The sequence below is a fragment of the Hemicordylus capensis genome, chromosome 2, assembly GCF_027244095.1.
Source record: "Hemicordylus capensis ecotype Gifberg chromosome 2, rHemCap1.1.pri, whole genome shotgun sequence".
NCBI classification, from domain to species: domain Eukaryota; kingdom Metazoa; phylum Chordata; class Lepidosauria; order Squamata; family Cordylidae; genus Hemicordylus; species Hemicordylus capensis.
The window spans coordinates 268,240,774-268,265,215 of NC_069658.1; the positions used below are offsets into that span (position 1 = coordinate 268,240,774).

The following is a 24,442-nucleotide window of genomic DNA, read 5'->3' on the forward strand; positions in this document are numbered from 1 at the left end:
TAGGCTTGTAATCCACAGAAGAATGTTGTGAGAGATCTAGCAGTGCCATGCAATTTAATCCTATGGGCCACTGCACTGGACACGACTTACAGCAGCCAGTGCTGGGACATGACCCCAACCCCATTGCCAGCACTGCAGGCTATAAGCCACATTCAATAGGGAGGGAATGCTAACAACCATCTTCTCTAGACAGGGAAAGTGCTTTCTATGCAGGAAATGTAGGCCATTCCTTAAAATGGTGAAACGTTCATGGCTGACATCCAAGGAATCGCACAATAACTATTTCTACAGGCTCAAGAGGGCTTTGGGCTTGTGCTTCTTGAATAGCAGCTCCCTTGGCACGTAACAAATCGCTAGTGTAATGATCAAAGAGAGTTGGGGATACAAAATCCCTCCTTGAGCTGTGAGGAGTCCTGGGTAGGCTGCCACCACCTACTTTTTACATGAGCAGATTCACTCTTCCAAGGGAATATTCTGGGAGAGTAAATTGGAAAACTCCTCTTTACCAGAAAGGCTTGAGCAGTCTTAGGCCTTCAGGAGCATGAGAGTCCTGAACAAATCCAACCACAAAGATTTATTAATAATTGGATGATAAGGAAAACTATAGAGGCATCACAAATGCTGTTGCTTCCATTCAAGTTAAACCCTTCCCCAGGAACTACAAGAACCATGCAGTCAGAAACACTTAAACAAAAATAAGTTCCCTGATGTATCTAGCTCAACTGGTCACTATTATGGGTATGCACAAAACCGGTTTGCCCGGTTCAAACTGAGTCCAAACTGGACTTGAACCAAACCAGGCATGTCCCCCAACTTCACTCACTGCCTCCAGGGGGTCCTGCCATGGCTGTGGGGTGTGTGGCAGTTCCTGTTCCCCCCACCAGCCTTCCCTGGTCTTCTAAGGGCCGTTCCAGCCCGTTTTGGGGCTGTTCCGGCCCTTTCTTCGGTAGTGGTGGCTATTTTGGAGGCTGCCGTTCATGCACCCTGACCATTTGCATGGTGTGGGTCATGACCCAGCCATTCAAATGGCCAGGGAGCATGCGGAGCAGCCTGCAATGGCCACTGCCACCGGAGAAAGGGCCAGAAGGGCCCCAAAATGGGCTGAAGTGGCCCTTCAGAGAGCAGGGAGAGGAACTGCCAGAGGACCCTCCCTGGAGGCAGTGAGCTGTTTAGAATAACACTGTATAACCCCTGAGCCAGCCCTGAGATGGCTTGGGGTGTGTGTGTTTCGGCTCAACCTTGAGCAGAGATGGACCAGTTCGATGGTGAACCGGCTCGAGGTCAAGCTGGTTTGCACATCCCTAGTCCCTATCCTTCCTACTTACTTCCAGGTAAGGAACCTCCAGTTGATTCCCAGACCAAGGCTGTTAGTCTCCCCTTTCCTTACAGTAATTGCTGACCAGACCTCACTCTGAGGCCTCCAGGGAAGAACTGAACTCTCACACACCCCTTCCCGACTTCTCTATAGGTTGTTATCAAGCACACTCTGGATTGGGCCACTAAGATTTGATTCTCCCAGGCTTTTCCTCTTATTTGGAGAGGCCTGCCTTCCAAGCAGTTACTCTAACTGAGGCGTCCTCCCTGAAGCCTGACTATCACTACAGCTAGAAACTGAGGGGACCTGTAAAAGCAGTTTGTGACATGGCACTGAATGAGGGATTGTCTGTCAAGTGAGCATGCCCACTGGGCATGCTCAAGCCCACAGCTGTGGCTAAATAAGTTCTTTGGCCCTAGTATTTTGCCTTAACGAGCTTGTGCGTCAGGCTGGACCTAAGTAATAATTACATTTTAAAATATCTAGTGTAAAACTAACTCACTAGATTTAACCACGAATCAAAACAGTTTTCAGGCACAGATGAAGGGCACTTGACTTGAAGGGTTTGCATTACCTTTCATTAACAGCCCCACTTGGAACCCAACTGGCAGCTCCCACATCCAGGCTAGTTGAAAGTTGCATGTCCCCTTCTTTCAAACCAGATGTTTTAAATATTAAAGGGGTGCTGGTTTGAACCGTTAAAGTCTTGCTCCACCCACGACCTTCATTCTAAGGATGTGCACAAGCTTGTTCAGCACCTCCTCTGGAAAGTACCGAACCAGCTTGGGCAACGGCATTTGAACCAGTTTGGCGGGGTGGGGAGCAGTTCCCTTAAAAAGCAGGGAAGCAGCTCCTTACCTGCCTGTCTGCCACCCCGCCCCTTTTCCAGGGGCGGGGCCCACTCTCCAAAAGGCCGTACCCAGCTGCAGCACTGTTCCCTACAGCGTCCTTGCAGACGCTGGAAAAGCGGTAGGGTGGCAGATGAGCAGGTAAGGAAAAATCCCTTTGCATAATTTTCCTATGCAAAATGCCTGAGTGATCATCAAATGCATTATTATTTTGAAGGCAAGTCAATTTAACAACATTTTGCAGGCTATGCTGAACGGTTTCTAAGATCTGCTCGCTCAGCTACTAGCTTTATGGGAATGATAGCCCGGTTTCAGCTACTGTTGGTTTTTATTAGGTTAACATTAAGGATTTTTCTCAGGCCCCCATCAGAAATATATATCGAATGTGCCTTTAAGTCAAGGATTACTGTCCCATTCTCTTTGGCATGTTTAGGGCTCTTAACGTAAAGTATTGTCCAATGCCTCAAAGCAAGGTCCTGTCTTGACAGCTGGGCTCTATTCTGCTGTCATAAGCAATTACAAATTTACACACCCATGAAAAGATTCCCAATTTGAGGAGCATCATCTATATTAAAGAATAAATCATTGAGATGGCTTCATTCCTGAGGCAGCTAAAATCCACAACTGAAACATACTGAGATCTCACACTGAATTCTCTTGGAGGGAAATGGTGGGATCCTCCTGCAATCCAGAGGACTGAGGAAAAGGAGACCCAAGAGCTTTGAGAAAGTAGGGAGAGAGAGGAAAGAATTTCACCCTAATAATGTTCGCTGATATTCATACCACAACCACTAGCTGAACTCAATGCATCTTTCTGATGACATCAGCAGAGCAACACCTTTGCCGTTCTACTGCACTGTGACTCTTGACATTGCCCTTGTAGCCAATTCTATCCAGTTTTGCCTTCCAAATCAGACCACAAAATTGGGCTGTTGGGCCACATCCTGCCGCTTTGTTGCTGTTTTTAAGCAGGGGGCAGGGGGGCATCTTGCCATCTCACTGGTGCCCCAATAGTCTGCTGTCCAAGTACCATACTGGTACTTTCCCTCTTTGTCAAACAGAAGCATAACGGAGATTCATATTTGTGGACAGGATGCTCCAACTATGCTCAAAGATTAACTGAATCATCGAAACATCCCCACCCTAACCTCTAGCTCTAGCAACCTAAATTATCGTGAGTCCAGGAGAACTGCCCTCTCATGCTTACCTTCTCTCAAAACCTAGCCTCCCCTTTTGCTCTTCAACCAATGTGTAGCTGCCGCCGATTTAAGTCACCCGGTCTACCTTCAAGGGCAGCTGCGTTGCATTAACACGTTTTGCCGATCCCCTCCTTCTCTAACTATTTGGTTCTCCCAATTTGCTTTGTTTCATGACAATTAATACCCTGCCTGTCTCAGGAGGCATCCCCACAGCATTGCCATGCTAGCAGCTAGCATAACATTAAGGAGACTCTCTAGGTCTTTTAAAACACTATGGTCATGCCATTCATTCCAGTCATCATTATTGAATGCATTGCTTTTCTGTGTTGACAAATGAGTTTTAGTTTCTTAAATTCCCCATGTTAATTATCTGTTTTGCTACTATTACAATTAGGCATCTACTTTAACAATTCCCCAAATGAGATTGTATATTTTGACTGCTATTCAATAAATGATGTATATTTTGCATTAGAAGTTTGTGATTTCCCTTTTGTAACGTTCCCACGCCAGCACTCAGATGATCCCTGCCTCTAAAGACCCGGCATCGTATGTGTGTCTTGCCCTATGTGTCAGAATACCCTGCTCCCTGACCTAAACTGCCCCTTCCCTGCAGCTGCTTCTTAAGAAAGAAAAAGGTGTACAAAATTTGGGACATGGAGCGCCCATATTGCTTCAAGTTTAGCCCCTACAGGTTGGGGTCAGGGGTCATGGCTTCCAGGAAGAAGTGTCTCCTAGCACCCTTCATTTCATAAACCAAATATTAATGCACTCATAGAATTGTGAAGGGGAAAAAAGATCTCGTGGGCACCTACTCTTACTCAGGAGGTGGCCTGCAGTGTGCAATTTTTACCGTGTACAAAATTAGTGAGAGACAGTAGTCATGTTCTGTGGAAAGGCACATCTCTGATTTACATTAACCACAGTCCCCGGCTGGGGGGAAAGTATGGCATCTTGCTGGAACTTGTTTGTTTATATAAATTATTTATACCCTGCCCTACCAGAACACTACTGCTTGGGGCGGCTCACAACATTAATAAAATAGATATAATATAAAACCAAAAAAAGTTAAAAGACCAGGCTAAAACCACATTTAGAAATTTTAAAAATTTTAAATTAAACTTAAAAGCTAAAAACTAAGACATCTACCAGATATAAGCAGCAGATGAAACAAGCGCTCTAAAAAGATGTGTTTCCAGTTGTTTTTTAAAAACACCAAGGGAGGGGAGCATAGTGAAGCCCTTTCGGGAGGGCATTCCAAAGTCAAGGGGCCATGACAAAAAAGGACCTGTTTCTAGTCCCCACCAACTGGATCTCTATTAGGGGTGGAGCCATGAGAAGGGCCTGAGATGCTGAATGGAGGGCCCTGGTAGGTTCATATGGGCAAATGCAGTTTGAAAGCTATTCTCGCTCCAAGACATTGGGAGTATGTTGCTGGTCTATGTCCTCCTGCTCCCGTTTTTGGCTCAGTCTGGAGTGAGTAACAAACTTGTCTTTCACACACACCATGCTTACCTTGAGAGGTCACATTTGCTGTTTTTTCAGAGTGCTCTATCAGCTGTTGACTTGGAGGAATTATAGGAGGGCTGAATACATTTAGCCAGTCCCTGGAAAACACAATTTAAGTCACAGCTCTGAAAAAGATAAATGTTTAGCTTATGATACAACAGATATAGTTTTGTATAACAAGTGGCCATTAAATATCGAACAACACTTCTTTATCTCCTCTTGCCCCATCCCTCCCCCTATTACTGCTCCCAATTTGACAGGGCATGGAAGAGAGAAATTAAAAAAAAAAGTTTAAAAAAAAATCAGATGCACAAAACCACAAAGGAAGTGTGATTAAATCAAGGTGGTTTTTTTTTTTTTGGCATTCTTTGCCCTTGCAGTGATTCCCCAGCATAAATGCCCCCATCCTGAAGCTATCAACCACGGACAGGAGAATTTATGCACATTTTTTCTGCTCATAAGTTGACAATTATGGATGTAACAGAAACAATAAATCAAGCTAAGCCCAACAAGGCCCCAGGGCCTGATGGACTGTCAGCTTTGTACTATAAATCATTTAAAGATCAAATCATACCACCTCTTCAATGGACTATGAATGATATTCTACAAAAAGGGATTATGCCGGATTCGTGGAAGTATGCAAATATTGCAGTAATCCCAAAACCAGATCAAGACCTAATGTCAGTTAAAAACTATAGACCAATTTCACTTTTAAATAATGATTACAAACTTTTTGCTGCCATTTTGGCAAGAAGAATGAAGGTTATATTAAGGCATTTTATTCATGAAGATCAAGCTGGATTTTTGCCAAAGACACAACTGAGAGACAATGTCAGAACAGTCTTGAATGTATTGGAGTACTATGAAAAACATAATGATAAACAGATGGCGATGATTTTTTTGGATGCAGAGAAAGCTTTTGACAATATTTCATGGCAATTTATGTGGAGATTACTAGAGGTAATGACTGCTGGCAACAATTTTATTAGGGCAATTAAGACAATTTATTCGGAGCAATATGCTAAGATTATTGTAAATGGGGAACTATCAGACAACTGTGTAATTCAAAAAGGGACTAGACAAGGATGTCCACTTTCCCCATTGCTTTTCATATTGGTTCTAGAAGTGCTTTGTAGAACTATCAGAGAAGATGATAAATTACATGGTCCCAAAATTGGGAAACAGGATTACAAGTTGAGAGCCTTTGCAGATGATGTTGTGCTGTTTTTAGAGAATCCAATGGACAAGATTGAAAGACTCTTGGATAAAATACAACAATTTGGTCAGCTGGCTGGATTCTATATAAATAAGACTAAGACCAAGGTCTTAATTAAAAATATGGATCAGAAAACCAAGGACAGATTCTCTGAAATAAGTGAGTTGAAAGTGGAGAAGAAAGTTAAATATCTGGGGGGTCTGGTTATCAAATAACAACTCCTTGTTGTTCATAAACAACTATGTTAAAATATGGAATTCAGTGAAAATTGATCTACAAAGATGGTCTAAAATGAATTTGTCTTTAATGGGAAGAATTTCAGTGCTGAAAATGAATGTCTTGCCTAAAATGTTGTTTCTCTTTCAGACTATTCCCATAATTAACACTTTAACTTGTTTTAAGCAATGGCAGAAGGACATAACTAAGTTTGTTTGGCAGGGGGAAAAAGACCAAGAATTAATTTTAAGAATTTAACAGATGCAAAGGAAAGAGGTGGTCTTACCTTGCCAGACCTAAGGTTATATTTTGATGCTGTTTGTTTGACATGGTTAAAAGAATGGATAACATTAAGGAACCCTAGAATTCTTGATTTGGAAGGATTTGACAGAAGGTTTGGATGGCATGCGTATCTGTGGTATGAAAAAAGTAAAATATATAAAGACTTTTTGAACCACTATGTGAGAAGGAGTTTAATGAGGGTGTGGTTAAAATACAAAAATTGGTTTGAACCTAAAACTCTGTTATGGATATCTCCGATTGAGGCCTTATCACATAAAGAAGTAAATATGCAAATGTGTTGGGGTACCTATAGGGATTTGTTACATTTTCAGGAAAAGGATTGTAAGTTAAAAAGTTTAACTGAAATACAAGATTTGGTTAGAGATTGGTTTCAGCATCATCAGTTAAATGAGATATATAAGAAAGACTTTAAAGTTGGATTTGAGGATCAGACTTCAAATTTTGAGAAGGAATTATGTCAAAATGATGATAAATTAGTTTCTAAAATGTATAAACTGTTGCTTCTGGAGGAGACAAGAGAGGAAGTGGTTAAAACGACTATGATAAAGTGGGCTCAAGATGTGGGGCATAATATAGAAATGGCAGCCTGGGAAAAGTTATGGAAAAATAATTTAAAATTCACTGCATGTTATGCTATAAAAGAAAACTATTATAAAATGATGTATAGATGGTATCTGACACCAAAAAAAATGGCATTAATGTATAAAAATGTTTCAAACAAATGTTGGAAGTGTGGACATTCTGAAGGCACCTTTGTTCATATGTGGTGGACCTGTGGGAAGGCTAAAGCCTATTGGGATATGACATATAATGAATTAAAGAAAATATTTAAAATAACATTTCTTAAGAAGCCAGAATCCTTCCTGCTGGGAATAACACAAGGTGTAATCTCTACAACTAATTTAACATTTTTTATGTATGCTTCTACGGCGGCCAGAATTATATATGCACAGAAATGGAAGAGTAATGAACTGCCTTCAAAAGAAGACTGGCTGATAAAAATTTTGGAATATGCGGAGATGGCAAAACTTACAGCACTAATAAGAGACCAAAACTTGGAATGTTTTAAAGAAGATTGGAAACCATTCTTGTTGTATCTAAAGAATTACTTTCCTACTATGGACTTTACAGCAGGGTTTGAAATTTAGTAAAAAACTGCAGTTTGGGTAGATTAGCTATGTTTGTAAGGGTTTGAATTTATATTTTGAATTATTATTATAGCAAGGGTAAATTTTATAGTTGATGATTCACGAAGAGATGTGTGTGGGAAGTCCACCTTTTTGTGTGTATTTGCAATGAATGATAATATTACTACTGTTAAAATTAATAAAAATTGAATTTGGAAAAAAAATGTGAACTTTTATATGGCATCCCTCAGGACCAATGCTTTTTAACATCTACATGAAACAGCTAGGAGAGATCATCAGGAGATTTGGTGCAGGGTGTTATCAGTATGCTGATGACACCCAAATTGATTTCTCCATGTCAACATCATAAAGTGAAGGCATAATATCTCTTAATGCCTGCCTGGAGGCAGTGATGGGCTGGATGAGGGATAACGAACTGAGGCTGAATCCAGATAAGACAGAGGTACTTATTGTGTGTGGTCGAAAATCTGGAGACGATTTTGATCTGCCGGTTCTGGATGGGGTCACACTTCCCCAGAAGGAACAGGTATGCAGTCTGGGGGTGCTTCTGGATCCAAACCTCTCCCTGGTGTCACAGGTTGAGGTAGTGGCCAGAGGTGACTTTTATCAGCTTCGGCTGATACGCCAGCTGCGTCCATTTCTTGAGATAATGACCTCAAAATAGTGGTACATATGCTGGTAACCTCCAGACTTGACTACTGCAACACGCTCTCTTGTGGGGCTGCTTTTGTATGTAGTCCAGAAACTGCAGTTGGTACAGAATGCGGCAACCAGGTTGGTCTCTCAGTACCAGTTGCAGGGGAGCAACAGCAGGAGAGAGGGCATTCCCTCACCTCTTGCTTGTGGGCTCCCCAGAGGCATCTGGTGGGCCACTGTGGGAAATGGGATAGTTGGGCCTGATCCAGCAGGGCTGTTATGTCTCTGGGTCATCTTGGAGAGACCATGTCACTCCTGTGTTGAAAGAGCTACACTGGCTGCGGAGCTTCTGGGCAAAAAGTCTACAAATTTGATCAATCAATCAACCAAACTTCTTAGGACTAAAGATCAAGCTGATAAAAAGTCTGAGGAACTTAATAGAATGGGGAATATAGGATTAATGAGGGAACAACCGAATGAACAGGGGTGTTTATCATTTTTTGATACAGAAAACTGGATTAGTGGGGGCTCAGTAGAAACTATACAGGTGGTATAGAAGGCCATGAAAAAGGAGATCTTAATGAACAGGAACTCTGCACACCCTTGGATAGTAAAGGAGCAGGTTGTTGATATTCAGAGGGTTATAGGAGTGTCATCTAGGGAGCATATTGAGACATCTAGAGAAAAGGCTGAAGAGTTGATTCAAATTAATAAACTTTCATTGTGTAGGAGCAGGAGGGTAAAGTTTGAGAAAGGGTTGCCAGTTTTAAAAATCCCATTTGTAACAGATAGATTTACAGGGCAGGCACAGGAAATTCTGACTAGACATGGTGTTAGGGCTAATGCTGTATGCACAGCACCTAAGACATTAAAATAACATCTAGTTAAATCGCGACTGAATGATAATAAATGTGGGGGTTGGGGGGGGGGGAAGGATGGTTCCATCTATGAGGATGAGTGGTGGTGTAAGGTGAAGGGGGATAGAATGTGTGGAATGTACAGTGTTTTATATTGGGGAAACAGGAAGGCCATTAATGAAAAGATATAAAGAGCATTTGGCTGATATGCAGCACAATAAAAATCGAATTAAACCACGCGTGATGCACATGAGGGAGAAGCATCAAGGAGAAGTAACGCAAACAAAAGTGTCAATACTGGCAATTGAAGGAAATTTAATGAGATGTACGATTTAAGAAGCAATGTTCATAGAGCAGCTGCAACCCAATATTAATGTAAAGGAAGAGATGAAAGAAGCTTTGTGATCTATTGCTCACTGAAAGGGTTAAAAGTCTATTTTCTTCTCTTCCGTCTATCCCCCCCCCCCAACTTCTGGTTTTGTTACTGTATTTAAGGCTTAAAGTGTTACCAGCTAGTATGCTGAAAAGTGCACTGATGATGGTGTTTTACATCGGAACATTTGCTTTGCTTACATGTTTTGTAAGTCTGTAAGTTTATTTTAACATTCTGTTTTTGCACATTAAAGAGGTCATTTTGAAGTTTTTGTACACCAGAGGGAAAATCTTGTTTGCGTAAATGCTGCAGCACCCTGCCCCTGCTGCTTCATTCCAGCCTGCCCTTTTTACACTGCACCTCCACCCACACACCATCTGGGGAAGGGATTGTGAGCTGACGTCATCCTACACCAGGGGTAGGTTGCCTACCCCTCTCCTACACCTTCCCCTGAATCTCTGCCAGGAGACAGGAAATACATGCCTTGGTCACATACAGTCAGTGCGCCGGTTCAGATGATACCATCCCCAGCTATGCAATCAGGAAGGAGACGTGCTGAAAACATGCCCATTTGTACACCCTCCACAGACCTTCTGATGCCCTCCCGGCATGTCCTTTTATTACGTGGGGCGAGGCAAGTCTGTTCATCCAAAAGGCCCCTCTACATGCATTCCAAATACTTGTTTAAACACATGGGGAGCAGTGATATAGTTGCACATTCTGGAATGTAGGCACTCTCCATGACAGCTCCCATGGCCATGCCCACCCCAACAGCCAGAGAAGCCGAGAACTACCGGTGCTCTGTCCCTGCGCGTCTCCCCCTCCACTACACCCCTGATGGGAGGTATTGTTCAAACTGCCCCTCTTCTGGAATGAGAACCATCAAGGACCATCCAGAGTTGTAGCAACACAGTGTCCAACTCTCTTTACCTATTAGCCAGCAATTAAACTTACCAAAAAATAAAAAAATAAAAACCCCAGCCAGCAAAGTGCCACAATTTCATCACATTATTATTAATATGTACAGGCCTCTCTTCCACCTCATAATAAGGCCTTTAAAGGGGCACATTAAACAGCGGAGGAGAAAAGGGGGTGGTATATTGGTGGACACTGAACAGAGGTATGGAAATAGGGGTTTGTCTAGGTGGAGGGAGCTCTAAATAAGTCCCACCCTTCTGGCCGCTGAAAGCCCTATGAAAATGGACTAGATTCTGAACTCTGAATAGATGAATAGCTTCTGGGCAATCATGAGGGCTAGAAACTCACTTTTCAAATGAATGAATGAATGAAAGCTTAGTCTACTCTCTGGAAACCAAATTCTGTAATTCACAGCATGACCGTGGTGATGGAGAAAAGAAATATGTTGTCCTTGCCTGTGGATCAACTTTTCAGTAAAACAGTATTACGGGGGGGGGGGGGGGGGCTTTTTTTTTTTTTAAAGTAATGTCAGGCCCAGTCCATCTAGAAATGCAATTTGAAGAAAATGCTTCTTTGACAAAGTACTCTCCTGTGAAAATCATTTAATACCGACATTGCTTTAATACAGAGTGCAACGCTATTTAGAGCTGATCCAGCAAAATATAGGAGCTAGAGGCTTCCAGAATTTAATCTTGGAATATCAGTTAAGAATCAGACCCTCAATAAAAATGTTAATGCTTCTTGTGAGCCAATGCCCCCCCCCCAACTTTTAAACACACAGAGAGAAGTGACTGGCCCAGAGTCACCCAGTGAATCTTATGGCTGAATGGGGATTTGAATTCTGTTCTCCCTGATTTTAGTCCAACACCATAACCTATACACCAGAATTCGCACAAAGATGATCAGTGTTGGTTTGTGTCCTGAGATGAATCTGAGATTCCCACCTTGGCACAATGGTTCACATGATCATGTTAATGTCGGTTACCAACTTTAAAGCTAGATTTGAATGATTGTGTGAACTGGGTCATTGCATAACAATTATCTTACCATATTTTTTATTTTTGTTTGCTGCCTTGCACTTGTTTTTAGCAAAGAACATGCTTTTTTTTTTTTTTTTAGCATTTAAATAAATCAAATTTTGGACCCCAGATTTTTTTATCTTTTAAAAAGGCTCCTTATCCCTGCATTAGACAAATACAAGACATATCAGTCTGGAGCTTAAGTGATTGCTACATGCTTATTGAGAAACAGTCAATAAAAAGACATCCCCCTTAACTATTTTATGTGTAATTCACTTCTTAGTGTTAGTAGCTATAACACTCCAATCATAGACAATAATGACTAATGATTATAATAAGGTGAGTTACTGAACATATCATTTAGAAACCTGCCACATTCCTCATGACACTTTCATAGTGGCATGAACATTTTCTGAAGGGGTCCTGAACACACAGGCAGGCATGCTTAATGATAATTTCCAAATAGGCCCAGGATTTAATCGACAACAACAAAGTTGTTGTTGTTTGTTAGCTGTCCCATAACAAATTGTACTCTGGGCGGCTCACAACACAACATTAAAACATCTAATAAAAACACGCAGCACATTAAATCATAGCAGACCAAAAGGAGAAAAAGAAAATACAATACAAAGCAATTTAAAAACTCTTTTAAAATTGGTTAAAAATCATAATTGAAAAGGCTTGAGTGAACATGGTGTAGCGGTTAGAGTGCTGGACTAGGACCGGGGAGACCCGAGTTCAAATCCCCATTCAGCCATGAAACTAGCTGGGTGACTCTGGGCCAGTCACTTCTCTCTCAGCCTAACCTACTTCACAGGGTTGTTGTGAAAGAGAAACTCAGTATGTAGTACACCGCTCTGGGCTCCTTGGAGGAAGAGCGGGATATAAATGAAATAAATAATAATAATAATAATTATTATTATTATTATTTACCTGGCATCTAAAAGAACAATGAAGCCAGGCAAACGTCACTGGGGAGGCTATTCCATAAGCAGGGTGCAACCACCGAAAAGGCCCTCTCCTTAATAGCCATCTGCTTCACTTCATTTGCCAGGGGCACTCGTAGGAGGGCCTCCGAAGAAGATCTTAAGGTCTGGGTTGGGACATATGGGACAAGGCCCTCTCTCAGGTAACCCTGTCCCAAGCCATTCAGAGCTTTAAATGTAAAAACCTGCACTTTGAATTGGGCCCAGACTGGAAGCCAGTGCAGCTGACGAAGCACGGGTGTAATATGCTCAAAATGTCCAGTCCCAGTTAATAATCTTGCAGCCCTATTTTGCACCAGCTGCAGTTTCCAGACCATTTTCTAAGGCAGCCCCACGTACAGTGCATTGCAGTAATCTAAGCGAGAGGTTACCAGAGCATGAGTAACTGTGGCCAAGCTATCTCTGTCCAGGTAAGGCTGCAGTTGCTGTATCAGCCAAAGTTGATAAAAATTAAAGCAGCAGATGCCCTTTCAGCATTTTGGGGAAGAAATATCGTTGAAGACAAAACAGTGGCAAGCAGAGGTGATTCACGACCGTTTGCTGTCTTAGGCAAAGGACAATATGACACCCCCAATCTGCAGCCAGGTGCTCAGCATTCCCAGACCATGCTGCTGAGGCAGTGGCAGCAATACAGGAATACACTCAGACAATGCCACCAGGCCAGGCAGTGGGGGCAAGTGTGTTCTTAACTCATGTCAGAAGGAGGGAAGAGAGGAAAGAAGAGGTGTACCTCAGCGGGGTGAGGAGGTGAAAAGGAAGAGCAGGCCCCAGTGGGGTGAGGAAAGGTGGTGGCAGGCAGCAGTCCCTGTGGAGTTGCGCACATGGGAAGTTGTGCTACTACTTAAAACTGCGCAGCTGCAGTTTTAAGCAGCGACACATCTCTCTCTGGCAAAACACCTCCAGGAGTGCCTGCCATGTGTTCAGCAGCGCCAGCTTATGGACCCTGTTGGTGCTGCGTTGTGCATCGCATCACCAGGTTCTAAGAACATGGCAGGGATGAGCTAAACTGCAGGATACTGAAGTGGTGCAGGAGTAAAATGGCAGGATTCAAAGTGCATCTGATGTTACTCAAATGACGTTTTCTTTGTTAATCTAAAGAAGCCACCTAGGCTGCCATCTCCAATGGGCAAACAATGAGCGGGGAGGATCTTTACTTGGTTCCCAGTCACAGTAAGTCCTTAGGCAGTTTTGGTCCCATGTGGGGAAAGAGAAGGGTCCTTGTTTCTTCTCCTCTATGGAGTCAAAAGTTGCTGGGGGGAGCAGTTTGAAGGCTGACAACCAGTTGAGAGGAAAGATTCAATGAACCCTGCTCCACAGGCTGGTGCCGTGTTGGAGACCCGCAGTCTGGGCTTTAGGTAAGAAAGAAAATGTTGGGGCAGTTTGACCCAAACATCTTGTAAACATCACAGCAGTTAAACAATTCAGCTTAATTCTCCCGGTTGCACAGAAAGAACCACAGAATACCATGGATAATGGCCCCTCTAGGATATGGCTGCAGAGGCAGCGTTTTGCTCCAGTAAATCCCAAGATTTGTTGCAGACTCCTATAATTAAGAAGGGAGATTGGGTTGGCTAATCCACACACAATTTACTTATTACCTTATTTAACCCATTCTACTTTTTGGAACATGTTCTGCAGAAGTTTGTGTGTGTGTGTGTAAGATAATTTCATGCTGTTTCTCAGTCTTTCTGAAACTGTACCATCCCTTCTAAACTTACTAGGTTTTCCTTGCCTCTTTCCCCCCAAAAGCTCATCTGGCTCCTATCCCTCCTACATTACTTTACATCCTGTCTGGGTCCTCACAAATTTTAATAAATTGTCTGTATTTCAGAGGCTTTTTCCATGGAAGTAAATAACTTATTATGGACAGATACTGTCTGTATAGTCTTATAAGCAGCAAAATCCTCCAAGCCATGAAATTCCATGCCACACATTTGTTGAATTGAGGGAGGGACCACAGCACAGTGGCAGAGTACATTCACTGAATGCAGAAGACCCCAGACACAATCCCTTGCACTCCCAGTCAATTAACGGGATAGGAAGGACCCTGGCCTGGGATCCTGGTGAGCTGCTACTAGTCTACTAGACAACACTGGTCCAATGGTTTGTCTCGGTATCAGGAAGCTTCATGAGTTCATATGTTGCTAATGCTAATAGTGAAAAAGCTATTAGGATGGTCCGCCCAAGAAAGTTACTTAATCCAATTCACTAGGGCAGTAGACATGATTGTCCCTAAGTGTCCTCTCTGACCTACTTCAAAATTACAGGTGAAACTCGGAATATCGGACCTCTGAAATATCGGACGTCTGAAAAGTATAAGCATGCATATGTATTCAGTACTTGGTTTGGGCCCCTTTTGCAGCAATTACTGCCTCAATGCGGCGTGGCATGGATGCTATCAGCCTGTGGCACTGATGAGGTATTATGGAAGACCAGGATGCTTCATTAGCGGCCTTCAGCAATTCTGCATTGTTTGGTCTCATGTCTCTCATCCTTCTCTTGGCAATGTCCCATAGATTCTCTATGGGGTCAGGTCAGGCGAGTCTGCTGGCCAATCAAGCACAGTACACTGTATACTTTTCAGAGGTCCGATATTGTTCTATTCTTCAATCCTAGTCTTCTTGGTTCCATGTAATATTCTAATTTTCTGAGATTGTGGATTTGGGGTTTTCATAAGCGGTACACCATGATCATCAGAATTATAACAAATTAAGGCTTGACTTATCTCGCTTTGCATGTAATGCGTCTGTCTCATATATCAGTTTCAGCTTTTAATTTGCATTACTGAAATTAATGGACTTTTGCACGATATTCTAATTTTCCGAGTTTCACCTGTAGATCTTTGGTACATGGAAGAATTACAGGGACTGAAGAAGCAAAGTATATGACTGAAGCATCAGTGAAGAAGGACTCAATTCAAATCTGATAAAACACAACACTTGAAGCCCTATGCTGTAGCCATTACAGGCAGAAAAGAAACAGGTCTTTTTGCATCTGCAAGCACATGCCCAGCAGAATTGTCTGGGGTTGTGAGGGGCTAACACAGGCCCCTCCTTCCCTGATTTTGGAAAATCTTTCATATACTGGTCGATCTGGATACTATGTTGCAGAGTCAACTACAGGGGTGTCCAGTAACTCCTCTTATATGGTTAGATTTTATCAGTTTTAATATGATTCTTGAGGATGTGGACAAATTACTTGGAGCGGTGCAGTGCACCACCTGTTCTCTTGACCCTTGGCCAATATAGCTCATCATCTGGAGGGAGGTTGAGATGGTCTGGCAAACAACATAAATGCTTTTATGAGGGAGGGCAAGATACTTCCATAATTGTTCTTAAGATGCCTGCATGGGATCCTTGGAGTTGAGCAAGTATAGGCTGGTCTCTAACCTCCCATGACTGGGCAAGGTGATTGAGAAAGTGGTGGTGTCTCAATTCCAGGCAATCTTGGAGAACACAGATTATCTGGACTGACTTTTCAAATTATTTCAAACTGACCTTTGGGTAGGCTATGGGATTGAGGCTGCCTTGGTCGGTCTGGTGGATGATCTTTAATTAGGAATCAACAGAGGGAGTGTGACCGTTGGTCCATTTGGATCTCTTGGTAGCTTTCAATACCATCAAATCATGATATCCTTCTGGATTATCTGAAAGAGTTGGGAGTGCAAGGTTTGGCAGCCAGACTGGTCTCTGGGGTAACTCATGCAGGGAATTTTGCCACACTTAGAGAAAAGGATATGTTCCATGGGAGGAGAAACGAGGGAAAAATTGAGCCAGTCTTTCAGGAGCCACTGTGTATGTACTGTACCAGCTTCAAGGAGGAAGAAAGGTGCAATAAAGCCCTTGATAGCCTTTTTACTCTGCCCCAAGTAATGGTATTGCCTATAATTTCCAAGTTAAAGAAGTTCCATCATGCTACAAACCAATATAGAGGATAATAGAGGATAATATGCATATATGCACATGGATTTTATCTTGTGTATACTTTTTCATGCAACTGTTCTTTTTGCCCACCTCATTGTCCAAAAGCTACTCCAGTTAGCCATGGATTTAATCATCTCCTCCCATTCTTTCTGGAATCCTTTGCTTGTTGTCTAGCTTTTCCTTCCTATAATTTCAGGCACTTTTCCTTTGCCTGATCCTGAAGAGCAGGAGCTCTTGTTTACCAAAGAAAAGTCAAATGTCTCTCTCCCATTTTCCATTATGGCAAAGATCTCTCCTCTCCTGTGCAAAGCGCTGACTCCTTCACCTAGTGGTACATTAGAACAGCGCTGCTGGATCAGGCCCAAGGCCTGTCTAGTCCAGCACCCTGTTTCACACATTGGCCCACCAGATGTCTCTGGGAAACCCACAGGCAGGAGATGAAGGCATGTCACCTCTCCTGTTGTTGTTCCCCCTTCAACTGGTATTTAGAGGCATCTTGCCTGTGAGGCTGAAGGTGACCTATAGCCATCAAGCTAGTAGCCACTGATAGATCTGTCCTCCATGAATTTGTCTAAGCCACTTTTGAAATCATCCAGGCTAGTGGCCATCACCACATCCCATTGCAGAGAATTCCATAGGTTAATTATGCACTGTGTGGAAAAAGTGCTTCCTTGTGTCTTGTCTGTCCTAAATTTCCTGGCAATCAGATCCATGGGATGAACTCTTGTTCTAGTTGTGTGAAAGAGGAAGAAAAATTTGCCTCTCTCCACACCACACATAATTTTATAAATCTCTATCATGTTTCCCCTTAGTTGACTTTTTTCTGAACTGAAAAGCCCCAGTTGTGTGCTCTTGGTTGCCCTCTCCTGCACTTTTCCCAGTTCTCATTTGAAATATGGTGACCAGAACTGTATACAGTACTCCAAATGTGGCCACCCCATAAGTTTGTATAAGGGTATTATGATATTAGCAGTTTTATTTTCAATCCCTTTCCTAATGATCCCGAACATGGGATTTATCTTTTTACAGCTGCTGCACACACTGAGTCACCACTTACAACGAGCTATCCACCATAACCCCAATATTCCTCTCCTGGTCAGTCACTGACAGCTCAAACCCCTTCAGTGTATATCTGAATAAGATGTTGGTTTTGCCCCAATGTATATCACTTTACACTCACATTGAAGTGCATTTGCCATTTTGTCGCCCACTCAATCAGTCTGGAGAGATCCCTCTGGAGCTTCCAACAATCAGTTTTGGATTTCATTACCCTAAATAGTTTAGTGTCATCTGCAAATTAGGCCACCTTGCTGCTTACCTCAACTTCTAGATCACTTATGAATAAATTAAAAAGCATAGATTCCTGGGGGACCCCACTTTTTACTTCCCTCCATTTAGAGAATTGTCTGTTTATACCTACCCTCTTTTTCCTGGCCTTCAACCAGTTACCGATCCACACATGAACCTGTCCCCTTATCCCATAACTGCTACGTTTTCTCAAGAGCCTTTGGTAGGGAACTTTGTCAAAAGCTTTTTGGTAGTCCAAGTATACTATGTCAACGGGATCACCTTTATCCACATGCCTGTTGACACTCTCAAAGAACTCCAAAAGGTTAGTGAGGCAAGACTTGGTCTTGCAGATGCCATGTTGGTTCTCCTTCAGCAATGCCTGTTCTTCTATATGTCTAACAATACTGTCCTTAAGTATGCTTTCCATCAATTTACCCAGCACTGAAGTTAAGTTGACCGGCCTGTAAATTCCCAGATACCCCATGGGTCCCTTTTTGAAAATGGGAGTTACATTAGCTACTTTCCAGTCCTCTGGCACAGAACCTGATTGTAGGGACAAGTTACATATTTTTGCTAGGAGAAAAGTAATTTCGTATCTGAGTTCCTTCAGAACTCTTGGGTGGATGCCATCTGGCCCTGGTGATTTGTCAATTTTTAGCCTACTTTCCAGTAGGCTTATGAGAGCACCCGGCATTCCATGTGTGTCTGCCCCCCGCCGGCATCAACTTCGCAATGCCTGGACCAATATGAATGAAATCTGGTACACTTGTAGGGAAACATAGGGACACCTCAATGGTGTAGTCTGTGATGATGTCATCCACCCCTATTCAAGATGGTGGATGCGTGAACATTTGAGATGCAAGTGGGCTAACTTGTGGACCATCTAACCAATTTGAACCAAATTTGCTACAGGTGTAGGGTCACATAGGGATACCTCAGTGGTGTTGTCTGTGATGATGGTGGACGTAATGATGTAATGATGTCATCCACCCTGATCCAAGATGATGGATGCATGAATGTTTGAATCACAAGAGGGCTAGCTTGTGGACCACATAACTGATTTGAACCAAATTTGGTACAGTTGTAGTGAGTGATACACAGGGACACCTCAATGGTGTGGTCTGCGATGATGTCATCCACCCCAATTCAAGATGGCAGATGCATGAACATTTGAGGAGCAATTGGGCTAACTTCTGAAATGCCTAAAAGATTTGAACTAAATTTACTACAGGTGTAGGGACACATAGGGATGGCTCAAGGGTGTAGTTTGTAATTATGTCATCTGCTCTGATTCAAGATGGCGGACATAAGAACGTTTGAAGTGCAAGTAGGCTATACTGTCAACTGCCTAACTGATTTGGACCAAATTGTAGTTCAGTTGTAGGGACAGTGAAAAGAAAGTAGGCAGATTAGTTCTTACTAGAACAACTTGTTAGTGTTTCACGCCAGTTTAGAACATCCTCTCTCATCAAACTGGCCCAGGCCTGAGCAGCTCAGTTCCAGAGTGGGTATATAATCAGTATCCTCCCCTCATCATCTAAGGGTCCAACCGCCTCCATGGTAGGTTTTTTGCTTCTGATATATTTAAAGAAGTTTTTGTTATTCCCCTTGGCACGTCCAGCTATATGCTCCTCAAACAATCTTTTTGCATCCTTATTGTCTCCTTGCATTTCCTCCCCAGAGTTTATGTTCCTTTCTGTTCACTTCATATGGGCAGGACTTCCATTTTCTGAGGGAATTCTTTTTCCCTTTTATAGCTTCCCTGACTCTACTTGCTAGCCATGCTGGCATCCTCCTTAACTTGGTGGTACCTTTCCTTCATCTTGGTAAACATCTATATCTATAATTCTCCAGGGTGTGCCTTGGAATGTGCGTCCCAGCGCCCCGCTGATTGGCTGGGCGGCGGACGAGCCTGATTGGCTGAGGCGCACCCAGGATGATTGGTTGCCGCGCCAGCGGCCCGGCCATGGAGACCAGAGGCGGTGGGCCCGGCCCGGCCGTGGAGGCAAGGCCCAGGAGGAGGGAAAGAAAGTGGGGGGGGGGCAGAAGTGGTGGTGGGGAGGAGAGGCGGCTGGGCCTGGAAGTGGAGACTGGGGCAGAAGTGGGAAGGAGGTAACCGCCGGCCCCAAAGAGCGCACAGATGCTCTATGCAGGGTCGGCTAGTTCCAACTAAGCTTCTATTATTGTGGTTTTGAATAAGTTCCATGCTTTCCAGTGTGATTTGACCCTGCTGACTTTCCCTTTCAGCTTCCTTTTTACCAGTCCCCTCATTTTTGAGAAGTTTCCTCTTCTGAAGACCAGCACATCTGTGTGGTGAGCAGAAAAGAACTCACAAAATCCCCTTGTAAAAAAATCACTGAGTAGGTAAATACATCGAGCCATAGAGTAGTGATTAGAGCAGGGGTGGGCAAACGGTCCTCCAGATGTTGTTGCACTACAACTCCCATCTTCCCCAGCCACAATAAATTGGGTTAGAGTGTCAAACTAGGATTGAGGAAACCTGAGCTCAAATCCTTGCTCAGTCTTGAAGCTCACTGGGTGTGCCACTTATCTTTCGGGCTAACCTACCTCACAGGGTTGTTGTGAGGACAAAAACACAACAAATAAGTTGTCAATAAGAAATGCACTGGTTTGTACCTTCCAGGTGGAAAAAATCTTGGCTTTAGTGGCCATACAGAGTTACATCTGAGGCATATAGAATCGACGATGCTAGATGGTTCATTGGTCAGATCCAACATAAAGTAGCCCCATAGATCCATCATAGTGCTATATCTTTTCATAGGTTGAAAAGATATAGCACTTATTCTGCTTTCAGGGATGCTATGCTGATTCCAAATAAGACTTGTTCCCCACAGAAAATCTTGGCAGGCAATGAGGAATGTTGTGACATATAAAACCTGCCTTTGGATTCCTGTCTCCCTGTTGGCTCTTCTGCTGCTGGTACGCATGATGTTGCCTCCACATCATCTGCTGCTGCCGTGCACACACAATCTGGGGTGAATCTAGGGACAAATACCTGCTCCTTCTTAGCCAAGATGGAGTGGGAGGGGGAATCTTCTAATTTTCTGCCTCAGCAAACAGAACTGCTGATGCAGAAATACCACAAAGTTCCATTGTGGATTTCAGGAAAGATGTTTATTGAATTTCTCGTAATTTTAACATGAGCAAAAATAAATGTGGACACACTTTCCTTACCTCATGCCCACTATTGTAGTCAGACCACACAACTAAACTGGCAATCAGCTGCATGAGATAGAAATAGCTGCAAATACACAAATGTGCAGTTCTCCACAGAGCATTTCCCCCCTTAAAATGCCAATGATATCCAGGTACTTCTAAGTGACTGACAGATGGAAGAGGTATTTCAGGATGATTAGTGCCTTGTAACCAGAGGTTATATCAATATAAGAAAGTAAAATGAATTTCTACAAACTTCTACTGGAGTGTGTATAACAGTTACATAGATTCCACACCAAGGTCCTATTGAGGCCAAGCAAGAGATAAGCCTACCCTGATGGGTAAAGAATTACACATTCTTTAATTGTGGATCTTCAGTCACTGCTGTTTGACTCACTGGTTTCTTTTACATGCTGCAAGCTTCTGCTCTGTGCTGATAGTAGAAGGAACTGCATCACAGTTAGACAGCATCTGCCCTACGGCTTGACCTAGCAAAGGTCAATGTGCTCTGTGCTTTTCAGGATTCCATTTCCAATGAAGCATCAGGGGAAGAGCAATGAAGGCTGAAATGGCACCAGTAGTAGTAGAACCTCAATGATTTAATGTGCTGTAACAGTGAGTCCTTCCCACTCACTGAGAACATAGTGAGGCAATATGAGAAGGTGAGTAACCAGCAGTCAGCCAAGAGCTCTCAGTGAAAATGTGAGCAAGAAGTGGCATAAAGTTCAATCCCTCCAGGTAGGGCTGTGCAAGAACCTAGACTGAAAGCCTTTAGAGCCACTGCTAGTCAGTGAGGCAATTCTCACGATTGCCCAAAAGCGGGCTAAGGATCGCTTTTGGGTGATCGTATGCTGCAACGGAAGCCATGCTAACTGCCCTAACTGCCCCTCCCCTAAGACGGGGTTAATGGAGTGAGTGCTCCATTAACTTCCTCTTTTTGCTCATGTGTTGTCACGGTGCATGGCAAAACACAAGTAGACCCCCGACTGGGAGGCTGCAAGCAGCCTCCTGGGCTCAGGGGTCTCCCCAGAATGCCCCGCGTGCTTGTGTGTGGCATCCTGGAACTTCTGGGGGCTGCGTGGCCCCCAATCCCCGCAGCCCCTGTCGGCTTCATGACGGAGCCGGCACTCGTGTGAGCGGCTGATCAGGGCTGCTGGCTTGATTGTCTGTAGGGAGAGCGGGCTAAGCCTGTTCTCTCCGCAAACCCCCTTCTGGCGAGGCTCACTGATCATGAAACTCACCTCAATGTAAACAATACTGAGCTAGAGGGATACAACATGCAATTTTGCCATACTTATTTTCTCCCTGAGCTTTTTTAAAAAAAGACATGAGTAAAGCAGCCCCTCTCTTCAAAACTGGGCAACACACCAAATGCACATCTCTGCTGAAATCTTTCAGCAAAGACCTGAAGTTCAAGATGGATACACTTTTTAAAAGTCCATTTGTAACGGAAACTCTGACAGATGCTCTGTTCTAGCAGCCAAGACAAGTGCTAGGCACACCGTCTCTTACGCAGTAAGTGCTTTGGAAAGTGTATGCATACAAGAGAGACTGTGAATGGGTGGGGAGCGTGCAACTTTCAAAAGGCAGAATTCTTTGGCAGAATCTCCCATTCTCTCCAGTTCCCCAAACCATGCTGGAGGATATATAACCTGGCAACTTGGATGTCTAGACTGCAGTGCAATGTTATTTTATTTGTAGGCCAGGTTCAAATTTAACAATGTTCTTACATGGAAAGCATCTCCACATGAAAAACAACGTGCAGCCTGCGTGCACAATCACAACCCATGACAATCTACATGTGGGCTGCACCCCATTTTCTACAGCAGCTGAGGAAAATACTTTGCTTTGGTAGATCTTTTTTTAAAAAGGAGCGGGCTTTATCTCCACAAAACAGGGAAAAAAACCCTAATCAACCATTTTGCTTAATTACAGACTTATTCTCATTATGTTATCAGAGCCTCAAGCTGAATCAATACAATCAACATGCAAGGAGCTATCTATGGACTTCCTGATAACGAAAGTTAAATGCAGAGTCTTTTTGACATTGGGATTGACATTGCTCAAAGAACAGTGTAGATAGTTTTAGAAGGCGCCAAAGTCAAGTTCATCAAAGAAAGGCTAGCTTCATGTTCAGCAACCTTAACTAGGGCTCTTAATGGTAGGTCTGCTACAGAGAGGCTGCAGCCTATCCTCCCACAACCAATCTACGTGCAGAGAAGAGCTGCAAGCTGCTTGATGAAGGCTTTCTCTGCCCACAGATCTACTTGTATGTAAGCGCCCCAGTGGAGTGTTCCAAAATGGAGCTTGAGCATATGCAGAGGCCACTGATGTGCTGCACAGGCGGATATGTAATACACTGTTGGAGGCCTTTTGGCATGATGCTGGGACATTCCACAAGCTAGTGGGGAAGGACCTGCTCTCCTCTTTCTTAAAGCTCCCATTCCCCACTCCCGAACTGCGCTCAAACTGAGGTTCAAACCACGGTTCATGCTCATCCCTAATGGAAATGTGGTCTTAAAGATGGGTTGCCATTTGAGTGGCTAGGTGAGTGTTGCCCCTTTCCTGTTCTCAGCTGGCTTTACCCAACTTCTCATCCTGTGATCCCAATCCCCTCTCCTTCTTTTCCTCTCAGTCTCCCTTCCTTTAACTCCCCTGCCTTCATCCACTACCTCCAATGCCCGCTTTCCTCAAGTCCTTGCTGTCCTTGTCTCTTGAGCCTCCATTCCTAGGCCTCAATATCTCTTGTCCAACCAACCTTTCTTTGGCCCCTTCTTACTTTACAACAACTTCTTCCTTTACCCATTTCCTCATGTGCTGTATCTCTTTCTGCTACATTCCCTTGCCTCAGACTTCTGCTTCCTTTCCTCTCTTCCCTTACTAACTTTTAGCACATCCTTAGGAGATTTTTTTTTCAGCCATGCAGAATAGGGAGAGAGGACTGGACTGCCAGCCGCTATATCACAGAGGCACTCAAGTCGGTATACTCAGTGCTCCTGTAGTTTCTCCAATATCAGTTTGAGAAGGGAAGGAACTTTGGGGGTGCTTTCTATTAGATGACAGAACATCAGTTCCCCCAAAAGCTTACTGACTTATTTTCAGTCTCTGTCATCTAACTCCATTTCTACTATCTAGTAAAACTCTTCAGGAGGAGGAGGAGGAGGATTTGCAGACAAACAGACTTACGAATGTAAGAGATTAGGCAGATATAGTAGTCCTTATTCATCAGAACATTAATTGATTCGAGAGCAACCTATCATACAAGGTTAATATACATAATAGAATCTGCAGTGTCAAGTTCAACATTTATATGCAACAGTTCAGACATGATAAAGGACTATAAAGCTGTGCACCTGCTTGTATATCCTAATTAAGGTATATTAACATTGATCAATTTGGTACCATATATAAATCAATACAAGGTGACCTAACACACAGTTTTTAAGGGAGCTTTGGAGCATATGATAAATGAACGTATAAAGTTTGCTCTCTAAAAAAATGCAAACCACCTT

At 43.3% G+C, this 24,442-nt stretch overlaps 1 protein-coding gene across 15 annotated transcripts in view; it reads right to left on the reverse strand.

The window, feature by feature from the left end:
• CFAP20DC (CFAP20 domain containing) overlaps positions 1-24,442 on the reverse strand; it is a 268,470-nt gene that overhangs the window by 8,430 nt on the left and 235,598 nt on the right. For all 15 annotated transcript variants that reach the window (XM_053297353.1, XM_053297357.1, XM_053297344.1 and 12 more), the window contains one exon: positions 4,875-4,966. In XM_053297353.1, the coding sequence (XP_053153328.1) occupies positions 4,875-4,966 (92 nt within the window). The remainder of the gene's footprint in view (positions 1-4,874; positions 4,967-24,442) is intronic.